At 48.7% G+C, this 12246-nt stretch overlaps 1 protein-coding gene across 4 annotated transcripts in view; it reads left to right on the forward strand.

The window, feature by feature from the left end:
* Positions 1-5786: 5786 nt before the first annotated feature.
* The window catches only part of LOC310698766 (integrator complex subunit 6-like), a 38873-nt gene continuing 32413 nt past the window's right edge, over positions 5787-12246 (forward strand). For 2 of the 4 annotated variants that reach the window (XM_083486335.1, XM_083486334.1), the window contains exons 1-2: positions 5884-6135; positions 6340-6417. In XM_083486335.1, the coding sequence (XP_083342461.1) occupies positions 6025-6135; positions 6340-6417 (189 nt within the window). In that variant the 5' untranslated portion in view covers positions 5884-6024. Of the gene's footprint in view, positions 6136-6339; positions 6418-12246 lie in introns of all 4 variants that reach the window. The other 2 variants (XM_083486332.1, XM_083486333.1) reach the window with 2 other exon arrangements.

Below are 12246 nucleotides of genomic sequence, written 5' to 3' on the forward strand. Positions count from 1 at the left end.
CTGCTCTTTGGCCTGGCTTCAGTGCCCCGATTGTGGCAACCAGGCGTTGGCTTTTACCTGCTCCGTTCCCCCCTGTTCTCCCCCCTCAACAGCTCCCACCATCCCTTGCCATTCCTTCCTCTGGGGGCAGACTCTGGCAAAGTGGCCTGGCTGTTGGCAGAGATAGCATTTCCGGGCGCCCTTTCCCTCCTTCTTAGCCCCCTCGCTGGTTTTTGAAAATGCGTGCGCGCGCGCTGTTCCGATTTCCATCGGCTCTGCCGGTGGGAAAGCTGGCTCAGGAATGTCTGGAATGCGGAACTCCTTCCAACGTTCCCCTCTCCCTTCCCGCCTCTCCAAGGCTCTTGCCTCCTGCCGCGCTCCTATGGTCAGCGCAGATTTGGTCAGCTGATCCATAGACCCCGCCCTGGGGCTCCGTGACAGCTCGTCTTTCACCGCCGAAGAAAGACCTTCTTCAAATAGCATCTGAATGGGTGGCGCCGATAAATCCCAACCCAGTCTGTGAATCAGCATGGTAAACTCAGTCCAGTACTCACGGACAGATCGACTTCCCTGCTTGCAAGCCATTAGCTGTCTGCGCACCACCCCTTCCTCAATATCGCTGGAAAACATGATATCCATTGCACGAAAGAACTTCATCGTGTCCTTTAGTACGTCATTGTGCGTTGCCATTAGGGGTCGAACCCAGTCTCTCGCCCCTTTCTCAAGATGCCCAATTACGAAAGCAACTCGCGATTCCTCATCAGGGAACTCATCGAACTGCACATTAATGGCATATTGCATCTCTGTCCTAAAGGCATGGTAATCCTTGGGGTCCCCCCCAAATTTCTGCACCAATCCTGGTACCTTTCTGGGGAACTGAGTGGCTCTCCCCTTCTTGTCTGCATCCTGAGCCCTTCTCTCCTCCAGCCTCGCCGTCTGCAGCGCCAGTTGGACCTCCAACGCTCGGTATCTATCTTCCAAGCTTGGACCAGCTCCAGCCCCCGCTCCTCCGGTTCCGGTTGGTTCGCTCATGATGCTTTCTCTTGCACAGGCAGCGTACAGAGACTGTCGGACTGCTGTTAGGGATTGATTAGCTGCTTGTGCGTAAAAACGTGCTCCCTCAGAGTTTGTGCGACCCCACAAACCTCCGTGTGTGACGGAGCTCCTCAGACATGTCTGCTCTAGTCACTAGTAGAGTCCGACAGTGGCTGTCTGCGGAAGCGTTTCCAGCAAAGGAGCTCCTTAACGGAAACGCGTCTCCTGGACTCACGGCGTGACAGTTTCCGGCGAGGTGTGGGTCTCCCTATGGGAGACTCAGATACCTCCCCACTGTTCTCGCTGGAAGCGTCCCTGAGCCCTCCCTCCTGCTCGCATTCCCTCAGAGATCCACTCCTCCCCCTGCTGGTCCCTGCTTCAGCTGTTGAGTCTCTTTCTTCCTCCCTGAGCCCCTCCACCACCTGATGCTCCGATGGCAGTTCCCTGACAGGAGCATAGCATCTAGATCAAGGGAAGTAATAGTGCCACTGTATTCTGCTCTGGTCAGACCTCACCTGGAGTACTGTGTCCAGTTCTGGGCACCACAATTCAAGAAGGACACCGGCAAACTGGAACGTGTCCAGAGGAGGGCAACCAAAATGGTCAAAGGCCTGGAAACGATGCCTTATGAGGAATGGCTAAGGGAGCTGGGCATGTTTAGCCTGGAGAAGAGGAGGTTAAGGGGTGATATGATAGCCATGTTCAAATATATAAAAGGATGTCACATAGAGGAGGGAGAAAGGTTGTTTTCTGCTGCTCCAGACAAGCGGACACGGAGCAATGGATCCAAACTACAAGAAAGAAGATTCCACCTAAACATTAGGAAGAATTTCCTGACAGTAAGAGCTGTTCGACAGTGGAATTTGCTGCCAAGGAGTGTGGTGGAGTCTCCTACTTTGGAGGTCTTTAAGCAGAGGCTTGACAACCATATGTCAGGAGTGCTCTGATGGTGTTTCCTGCTTGGCAGGAGGTTGGACTCGATGGCCCTTGTGGTCTCTTCCAACTCTATGATTCTATGATTCTATGACCACTGGTCCTGCTAGCTCTGGATCATGGGAGTTGTAGGCCAAAACATCTGGAGGGCCGAGGTTGAGGAAGCCTGCCCAAGAGGCTCAGGGATTGAGACAATGTCGCCACCCGAATCCTCCTACTGTAGCTTACGCATGGGTAGGCAAACTAAAGCCCGAGAAACCTTAGAACTGGTTTCTCAAGGGCTTTGCTTGTTATGTACTGAAGTTCTCCCCCTGGCCACCAGGAGTATTGTGTATATAGTTTTCACTCTGGTCCACGTCAGTTAATTTAGGCAGGAAATCCTGGGCTGTTGCTGTTACAGTGTTGACAGCCGGCTGCCTATAAAAGCAGGCCGGCTGAGCTGTTTGCTGTTCAGTTCTGTTCTGGCCTGTGAATAAACAAGAGCTGCTTTGGAGAAATCGCTGTGTCATCTGCTATGTCCACCCACAACTTAATATTGCTGAATGTGTGAAAATGACCTAGTGCATGGGTAGGCAAACTAAAGCCCTGGGGCCGGATGTGGCCCCATCACCTTCTCAATCTGGCCCGTGGACGGTTTTGACATGAGTAGAATGTGTGCTTCTATTGAAATTGCATCTCTGGGTGATTTGTGGGGCATAGAAATTTGTTCATTTTTATTTTTATTTTTCAAAATCTGACCCCCCATAAGGTCTGAGGGCCCCACAGTAAAGATGGCTGGTGGAGGAGCGGCCGCGCCAGCGGAAAACACTGGCGGAGGGCGCGGGGTGGGGATCTCTTCCTTGGCTGCTGTCTCCTCCACTCAGATGGGTCAATGGTGTGAATGCCATAGGTTTGCCACCCACTGGCGGAGGAAGAGGAGTGCAGGGGTGCACACCATCCTTGGCAGCGCGATCCCGGTGGGGTGCCACACTCCCACAGGTGCTGCACCATACCCCTGGGACGTGCACCAGCCCCACCCCGCATGCTCTCCGCACCCCGGTGCCGGAGCATGAAGCTCTGCTACTATCGCCCCCACTGCCATGGGCTGCTCCGAAGGAGGCCCCCACACCAGGGCAATCTAGATGGATTTTATTTGTATCTCTAAGATTCCACCTTGGGCCTCAGAGCTTCAAATTGGGCCCCACTGGCTAGCCCTGAGTCCCATAGTTGCTGGGCCGAAGTCGCCCTTGCCTGAAGTCTTGGGTTTGCAATTTGGGGAGAGGGGAGACTGCAGCGTTGGGGAGCAGGCAGACTGGCAAGGCCCCCTAGATTTAGAGGCCCTAGGCTTCAGCCTAATTAGCCTATACATCAATCTGGCCCTGGGAGCGTGCCTGGCCTGGCCTGGCAGCAGCGGACACCAAAGAGCAGCTGGGCCAGCAGCAGTGGCGGCAGCAGCAGCAGCTCAGACATGGGCATTGCCTGATCCCTATGGACAGATTGATAGATACAAGGTAGATATTTAGATAGATAGATAGATAGATAGAGATAGATAGAGATAGATAGATAGATAGATAGATAGATAGATAGAGGATAGATAGAGGATAGATAGATAGATGATAGATGATTGATTGAGAGATAGATTAGATAGATGGATGATAGATAGATAAATAGACAGATGATTGATAGATCAGGCATGTCCGATGTCTGTTTCGGGGGCCTAATCTAATAGGGAGGGAAATGTCGCCGCGCCACTCCTTGGTGTGTGGAGTGCCGCAGGGCGTAATCCTCTCCCCAATGCTTTTTAACATCTTTATGCACCCCCTTGCCCAGATTATCCGGAGCTTTGGGCTGGGTTGTCACCAATATGCTGATGACACTCAGCTCTATCTGCTGATGGATGACCACACTGACTCGGCCCCAAATACACTGACCAGATGCTTGGAAGCTGTGGCTGGATGGTTTTGTGGGAGCCGATTGAAACTAAATCCTTTGAAGACAGAGGTCCTCTGGCTGGGTCGGGATGGCATGGGGATGAGGGACCAACTCCATTCTCTTGCGGGGGCCCAATTAGTGCCATTGCCTTCCGTTAAGAGTTTGGGTGTAATCCTTGACGCCTTCCTTTCCATGGAGGCGCAGGTTACAGCAACAGCCAAGGCGACATTTTTCCACCTTTGCCGCATCAAGCAGTTGGTCCCTTACCTTTCCTGCCCCGATCTGGCCACAGTGATCCATGCGACGGTCACCTCCAGGCTTGACAACTGTAATTCGCTCTACGCGGGGCTGCCCTTGAAGCTGTCTCAGAAACTCCAGCGGGTGCAGAATGCTGCAGCGAGGCTCCTCACAGGGTCTCTGCCATAGGAGCATATTCACCCAGTGCTTTTCAAACTGCACTGGCTCCCGGTGGAGTACAGGGTCAGATTTAAGGTGCTGGTTTTGACCTTTAAAGCCCTTCACGGCCTAGGACCCTCGTACCTACGGGACCGCCTCTTCCGCTCTGCCCCATGGAGGACCTCAAGGTGCATAAATAGCAACACCCTAGAGGTCCCAGGCCCTAAGGAAGTTAGATTAGCCTCAACCAAAGCCTGGGCCTTTTCAACACTGGCTCCGGCCTGGTGGAACACTCTGTCTCATGAGACCAGGGCCCTGCGGGATCTGATTTCTTTCCGCAGGGCCTGTAAGACAGAGTTGTTCCATCTGGCCTTTGGCTTAGAATCAGTTTGATTCCCTCTCTGTCTTTCTTTTTCCTTTCTCCTCCTGTGAAGAGGCTGCATCCTAATGTTTTAATGTTGTATTTTAATCTTGCTTTTAAGTTGTATTCAATCAACTTGTTTTTATTATTGGTTGTTAGCTGCCCTGAGCCCATCCTTGGCTGGGGAGGGCGGGGTATAAATAAAATTTATTATTATTATTGTTATTATTATCTGGCCTGCTGGTCAGTTTAATCCAACCCCTGTGGCAGTTTATTTTTCCTGGGGTAAAATACTAAAAAAAACCTCAACAACTTCAATCCTAAAAAAAGATTAACAACTTTGGTGGGCCCTCACGGCCTTTCACTTCATCAAATATGGCCCTCTTCGGAAAAAAGTTTGGATTAGATAGATATTGATAGATAGATAGATAGATAGATAGATAGATAGATAATAGATTTAAGATAGATAGACAGAGGCCTGGATTTAGGTTTGAAGAGGCCCTCAGCAACCAATTGTTGCTATTCCTTTGTGTTGAGTATATGCTATATGGTCATTGATGGACCTAATAGGTATCTAAAGCCATTTGCACATAACAAAATAGGAGCCTACATAACACAAAACATGGTTGATGTGTGTTTTATTTTATTTGTTTTTTTATCTTATATTTTGGAAATGTACATCCAGTTTTTCCCCCTTTATTTCTTTTGGGGACCCCAAGAAAGTAGGGCCCTAAGCTAGAGCTTGTTGAGCTTACATGTCAATCTAGTACTGCCCATGCACGATTACTCAAGGGCATTGGCACCTTCTAGGTCTGGGATCCCATGTCCTGCTCTTACCTGGAAACCCAACGCCCTACCCGAGTTGTGGGCCAAACTCGGCCCTCCAGCTGTTTTGGGACTACAGCTCCTATCATCCCTGACCACTGGTCCTGTTAGCTAGGGATGATGGGCGTTGTAGTCCCAAAAGAGCTGGAGGGTCGAGTTGGACCATGTTGGCCCTAATGCTGCCGCCTCCTCCGCCTTCGCCCATCAATCATCCCTCTCAGCTCCGCCCCCTGACGTCTGCCCGCAACGCATAAGCCAATCGCATCCCGAGAGAAGTGGCGAGGGTGGAGAGAGGGGAGCCAGGGCCGAGGCGGCCGCAGTCCCCGCCCCTCATGCATATGCAGACGACGGCCTCGTCGCCGGCCAATGGTGCTCCTGCGTTCGGGTCACGCGCCGCCCCCGAGCGGCGGCTCGGCCGGGAGGAGCCGAGAGCCTGTCAGTCCGTCCGCGCGGCTCGAGGGAGGCGGTCGTACGTTCAGCGGCAGCGGCAGCAGCAGCAGCAGCAGCAGCGCCCCGGCGCGGGCGAGTGGGCTGCGGCCTCCCTTCGTCGTCTTGCCCCCCGGCCGGGCCTCCCTCGGAGGACCATGCCGATCCTGCTCTTCCTCATCGACACGTCCGCCTCCATGAACCAGCGGGCCTACCTGGGCACCAGCTACCTGGACGTGGCCAAGGGCGCCGTCGAGCTCTTCATGAAGGTGCGCGCGCGCCCTCCCCCCGCCCCGCCGCCTGACGTGGCCGTCCGAGTCCGCGCGCGCACACACACACACCCTCAGAGACCGCGCTCCCGAGCGCGAGCACCCGCTCGCACGTTCGGAAGACGCGTGTCGAGAGTCCCTCCGCCCCGCTCCCCCTCAGACGCGCCTTTAACGCGCTCCTTTCTCCCGTTTTCTCCCCTTCAGCTGCGCGCCCGAGACCCGGCCAGCCGCGGCGACAGGTACATGCTGGTCACCTTCGACGAGGCGCCCTATTGCATCAAGGTAAGCCGCCCGCCTCCCCCCGCCGGGCGCGCCGCGGGCGAAGATGGCGGACATTTTGCTTTTGTATGGAGGCTGAGGGCGCTGATTAGATGGAGGAGGAGGAGGGAGCGAGGGAGGAGGAAGAAGAGGAAGGCGGAGGAGGAGAAGAAGGCCCCGCCGACACCACGCGGCACCTCCCGCCCCGAGGAAGGCAGCGGGGAGGCGGAGCGCCTGGCGGGCGAGCCGTTTGGGGACTACAACTCCCAGCATCCTTAGCTCGCGGGACTGGTGGTCAGGGAGGGTGGGAGTTGTAGTCTCAAAGGAGCTGGAGGGCCGAGTTTGCCAAGGCCCGTGATGGACTATGCCATGCTTCCTCAAACTCCCTAGCTTAAAGGACCAGTGGTCAGGGATGGTGGGAATTGTAGTCCCAAAGCACCTGGAGGGCCGAGTTTGCCTGTAAGGAGTGGGGGAGTTTGGGGACAGGTGAGTGGGCTTCCCTCCCACAAGCCCCCCCTTCTCCCAAGAGCAGGAAACCCAGCCAGATGGGTGGGGTGTAAATAAATTGTTGTTGATATAGCTCAGCTTCTGGAATGCAGGTAGGAGGATTCCAATTAGCAATGGCCAAAAGTTAAATCAGACATAGGCAAACTGGGCCCTCCAGCTGTTTTGGGACTACAACTCTCATCATCCCTAGCTCACAGGACCAGTGGTCAGGGATGATGGGAATCGTAGTCCCAAAACAGCTGGAGGGCCAAGTTTGGCCATGCCTGCCCAAGAGGCCAAAAGATGGTGGTGGCGAGGAGTTGGGGGGTCCAGGAGGCGGCCTCCTTTTTGTGTGTGTGGGGGGGCTGTTTGAACTTAAGATAAAACGAATCACTGTTTGCAGGCACATCCAAAGATGAAGGTGCACCCTCCCCCCGCGTGTGAATGCTTGTCTGTCACCACTGTGTGTTTGTGTGTGTGTAAATACGTGTGCTGCATGCATGCTATGCATTTATATCATTCCGGCAGGCCTTTGGTTGGGGCCCAGTCTGACCCCTCTCCTCCTACAAGATCTTATGTATAAGAGGCCTCTCTAACTCCTCTCACCGGCTCTCATATATATACACACACACACACACACACACATATATATGTAAGCCTTATTATTATTATTATTATTATTATTATTATTATTAACTGTAAAGCATCCCCACCTTGCACCCATGTGCCTCCAGGCAGGCATGGCCAAACTTGGCCCTCCAGCTGTTTTGGGACTACAATTCCCATCATCCCTGACCACTGGTCCTGCTAGCTAGGGATCATGGGAGTTGTAGGCCAAAAACATCGGGAGGGCTGAGGGTGAGGAAACCTGTACCAGAACAAACCTAGTTGAGGTAGCCAGGTCAGTTGTTGAGCTTTTTTTAGGGAGGTGGCCCTTGGATCATCATTTGATTTGCTCAACCTCAACAGATTGGTGTCTGGAATAGACAACTATGGACAGGTAATGGATTTAATTTAATTTAATTTCCTCACTGCCTTGCCTGAAAAACCTTAGCATCTAATCTTTAGGATGTGAATATTTGCTGGCGCGTTTAAAATAAAGCAAACGGGCCACTTGGGGAACTCACTGCTACTTGCTCCTGCAACTACCAGAGCCTGAGAAAATTGCCTATTTAGTACTTTGTATTGTGCTCTGAGATATTTTCTGCCAGGGGTCAGAGCAGACCCTGGTGCTTTTCTATCATTTATATGGTGATGGCTGTGATCCTCTAATGTAGGGGTGGCCAACTCCCAAGAGAGTCCGATCTACTCACGGAGTTAAAAACTGGCGGTGATATACCCCCTATTTTGGGGTTCAGGTCGTTGCTGAGCTTTTTTGGGAGGAGGAAAGCCCCATTTTGGGGGGGGTGCAGGGCAAAATGTTGAGCTTTTTAAAGGAGAGCATAACAGCAAAAACTGCAGTGGTACCTCGGGTTACAGACTCCGCTCAGAAATAGTACAGTGGTGCCTCGCAAGACGAAAAGAATCCGTTCTGTGATTCTCTTCGTCTAGCGGTTTTTTCGTCTTGCGAAGCAAGCCCATTTGCGGATTAGCGCTATTAGCGGCTTATCGGCTTATCGGATCAGCTGATAAGTGGCTTAGTGGCTTAGAAAAAGGGGAGGGGGAGGAAAAAAACCCCGCAGGAACTCGCAAGACATTTTCGTCTTGCGAAGCAAGCCCATAGGAGATTCATTTTGTGAAGCACCTCCAAAACGGAAAACTCTTTCGTCTAGTGAGTTTTCCATCTTGCGAGGCATTCGTCTTGCGGGGCACCACTGTACCTCGGGTAAATCACTAGTCAGTAAGGCTGGATTGAAATCATTTTTTTACAGAAAGGTTCAACCTTGCTGGCATCCTCTTCGTATCAAGAACCAGAAGAAGGTTTCATTTTTGGAGTCATAAATTTTCAGAGTAGTTTTTACAGTTACATCAAAAATGACCGATTTGGTTCTACTATCAGAAAGACATAGACAGTTCATTATGTAATTATCATTTCTATTTGGACAACTTTTCTGCTGTACAGTGGAACCTTGGGTTGCGAACATGATCCGTGTGGGAAGCACATTTGCAACCCGCAGTGCCGCATCTGTGCACGTGCAGGTCATGATTCGGCGCTTATGCGCAAAGTGCAATTTGGTGTTTTGGCGCAGTGCGCAACCCGAAAACGCATAACCTGAAGCGTCTGTAACCCGAGGTACCCTTGTATTCGATTGGAAGAAGAAAAATAATCATTTCCTTCATGACAATTTAAACAACTTATTTAACTACAGAAATAACATTATAGCATGTGTATCCATGCTTGTTTACTGATGTGGTTAAACTTTTTTATTTTTTAAAAAACCCCTTAGACTGAGTTTTAGCACACATGAAAAACTTTAAACAAATCCTTATTTCCTGAAGAATAGCCTTTAGATTAGAATGTCACTTAAATAGAAAACTATCTTTAGGAAGATTTTTTCCTCCAAAAGCATTTTATTTTAAAAATCCAATTTAGATCAAAAAAATCCATTAAAAATCATTGATTTTTATCCACCCTGGTTGTGCAGCTTAAGTCAATCACATGGAGAACTGAGAAACCCTGCTGCTATATATGATAGCGAGCGAGAAGAAATCAGAGGGTTACTGTAGGTGAAATAACTTCAGATAACATTGTAACATAAGAGGGTACAATTTTAACTATTCTCACGAATGCGTGAGTTACAGGCTCAAAGAGACCTTAAACCTGTACAAAAAAAGCAATTTATTTTTTTTGTAAAATTTTTCATTTAATAGCAATTTATTTTATAACCACTAGTCCATTCTACAAAAAAAGGATGATACACGTGTTAGTTGTGGTTTGCGCCCTATGGCTTATCGAACCCACCGGGAATAAAATGAGAAAAATTCACATTGAATAGTTGGTGACCCTTTTCTCTGGCGCTTCTCGCCATTTTTATACCTTATTTGGAAAGAGACCACAATTAGCTTTATCTTAATCCCAAAATAAGCCCAGTTGGTTGAACAACAACAACAATTTACTATTTATACCCCACCCATTTGGCTGACTTTCCCCAGCCACTCAAAATATTAAAGAACAATAGTCCAATATTAAAATACAGTAAGCGAAACAGGAGGTTTTTTTCTAATTGCATGAGCCTAAATAGCGTGAAAATTCTCCTTGGATCCTGGCTGTTTTCACACACTAACACCCCACCCTGTATAATTCTCTCTGTTATATTTCATCTGAACAACTGGAATAAATTTCAGGAGCGGAGCCCAAAGGTCCTATTGAAAAATGCAACTTTTGAGCCGCTTAGCCCCCAAATAGCAACTAGGCATTCTGATTTGGCAACTGTAACCTTAATAATAATAATAATTAATAATAATTTTTATTTCTATCCCACCCTCCCCAGCCATAACCAGGTTCAGGGTGGCTAACATCAAAATACAAATACATTATAACAGGCATAGGCAACCTCGGCCTACAACTACCATGATCCCTAGCTAGCAGGACCAGTAGTCAGGGATGATGGGAATTGTACTCTCAAAACATCTGGAGAGCCAAGGTTGCCTATGCCTGCATTAAAACATAAAATTCAGCAATCGACTGAAATACATCTTAAAATTGGATTAAAATCAAATAAGATCAGAAGGCAACCAGCAAATTATCACCATAGGGGTTGGGAACTGTAGTTACTCACCAGCTTCACCTATTTATATGAGCTGACGAGAGTAGTTTTAAGGAGGTATTTAGAGCCTAGCTTATATATCTGAGTTTCTAAGTGAAAATTTGTGTTTTGTTGGGCGGGGGGTGGATCCTTAAGTTGGAAATGCTTCTGGCTGGTGGTTTTGCTCAAAACTTACCTGTCTTAGGAGCTCCAGGCCATCTTTCATACTCACCTCGAATGTATTGAGCAAAAGAGTAATTCTATATATTTTAAAATATTTTTTATTTTTATTGAGTTTATTTACAACATCTGAAGGCAGTCCTGTTTAGGGAAGTTTTGAATGTGTGACATTTTAATGTATTTTTAATCTTTGTTGGAAGCCGCATAGATAGAAACCCAGTGAGATGGGCGGGGTACAAATAAATTATTATTATTATTATTATTATTATTATTATTATTATTATTACAGTGGTACCTCGGGTTAAAGGGATGCGGGTGGCGCTGTGGGTTAAACCACAGAGCCTAGGACTTGCCGATCAGAAGATCGGCAGTTCGAATCCTCGCGACGGGGTGAGCTCCCGTTGCTCGGTCCCAGCTCCTGCCAACCTAGCAGTTCGAAAGCATGTCAAAGTGCAAGTAGATAAATAGGTACCACTCCGGCAGGAAGATAAACGGTGTTTTCATGTGCTGCTCTGATTCGCCAGAAGTGGCTTAGTCATGCTGGCCACATGACCTGGAAGCTGTGTGCGGACAAACGCCGGCTCCCTCGGCCCATAGAGCGAGATGAGTGCCGCAACCCCAGAGTTGGTCACGACTGGACCTAATGGTCAGGGGTACCTTTTCCTTTACCTTTTACCTCGGGTTAAGTACTTAATTCGTTCTGGAGGTCTGTTCTTAACCTGAAACTGTTCTTAATCTGAAGCACCACATTAGCTAATGGGGCCTCCCGCTGCTGCTGCGCTGCCAGAGCACGATTTCTGTTCTCATCCTGAAGCAAAGTTCTTAATGTGAAGCACTATTTCTGGGTTAGCAGAGTGTGTAACCTGAAGCGTGTGTAACCCAAGGTACCACTGTATTATTAACATAAACACATAACAAAAAAAAGCAACAAAAACAAAAAAAACCTGAATAAAAGAGAATAAAACGAAAGGGGAAAAAAGAACAAAAGAATACTGATATGCACACACCCACACCATATTTCCATTCTTCTTTCCTACTGTTTGACTTCCTTCATGCTTTGCACGGTTTTCTTTTTCACTTCTAGTAAATTCTCTTTCATACTTTGTTATAACCCCCTTTTTAACCATTTATAACCTATGTAGCACAAATTATCCTGCAGAGGTTAATTGAAACAAGTCCAAGTACAGTGGTACCTCAGGTTACAGATGATTCAGGTTATAGACTCTGCTATAGAATGGACCTCCAGAACGAATTTAGTTCTTAACCCGAGGTACCACTGTATTGATTTGGGGACACTGCTTTTTGCCAAAATATGTAAAATGTATGTAAAATTAGATCTGTGCTGGAGGTGTAACAAAGTGGAGGGGACACTCATACATATGAGGTGGTTTTGCAAATAAATCAAAAGTTTCTGGGACACGGTGTATAAAGAACTAAAGAAAACATTTAGAAATTTTTTTGCAAAGAAAACAAGCCTTTCTCTTAGGGATAATGGACACAG

Source organism: Podarcis liolepis, assembly GCF_965112155.1.
Source record: "Podarcis liolepis genome assembly, chromosome: Z".
Classification (NCBI taxonomy): Eukaryota; Metazoa; Chordata; class Lepidosauria; order Squamata; family Lacertidae; genus Podarcis; species Podarcis liolepis.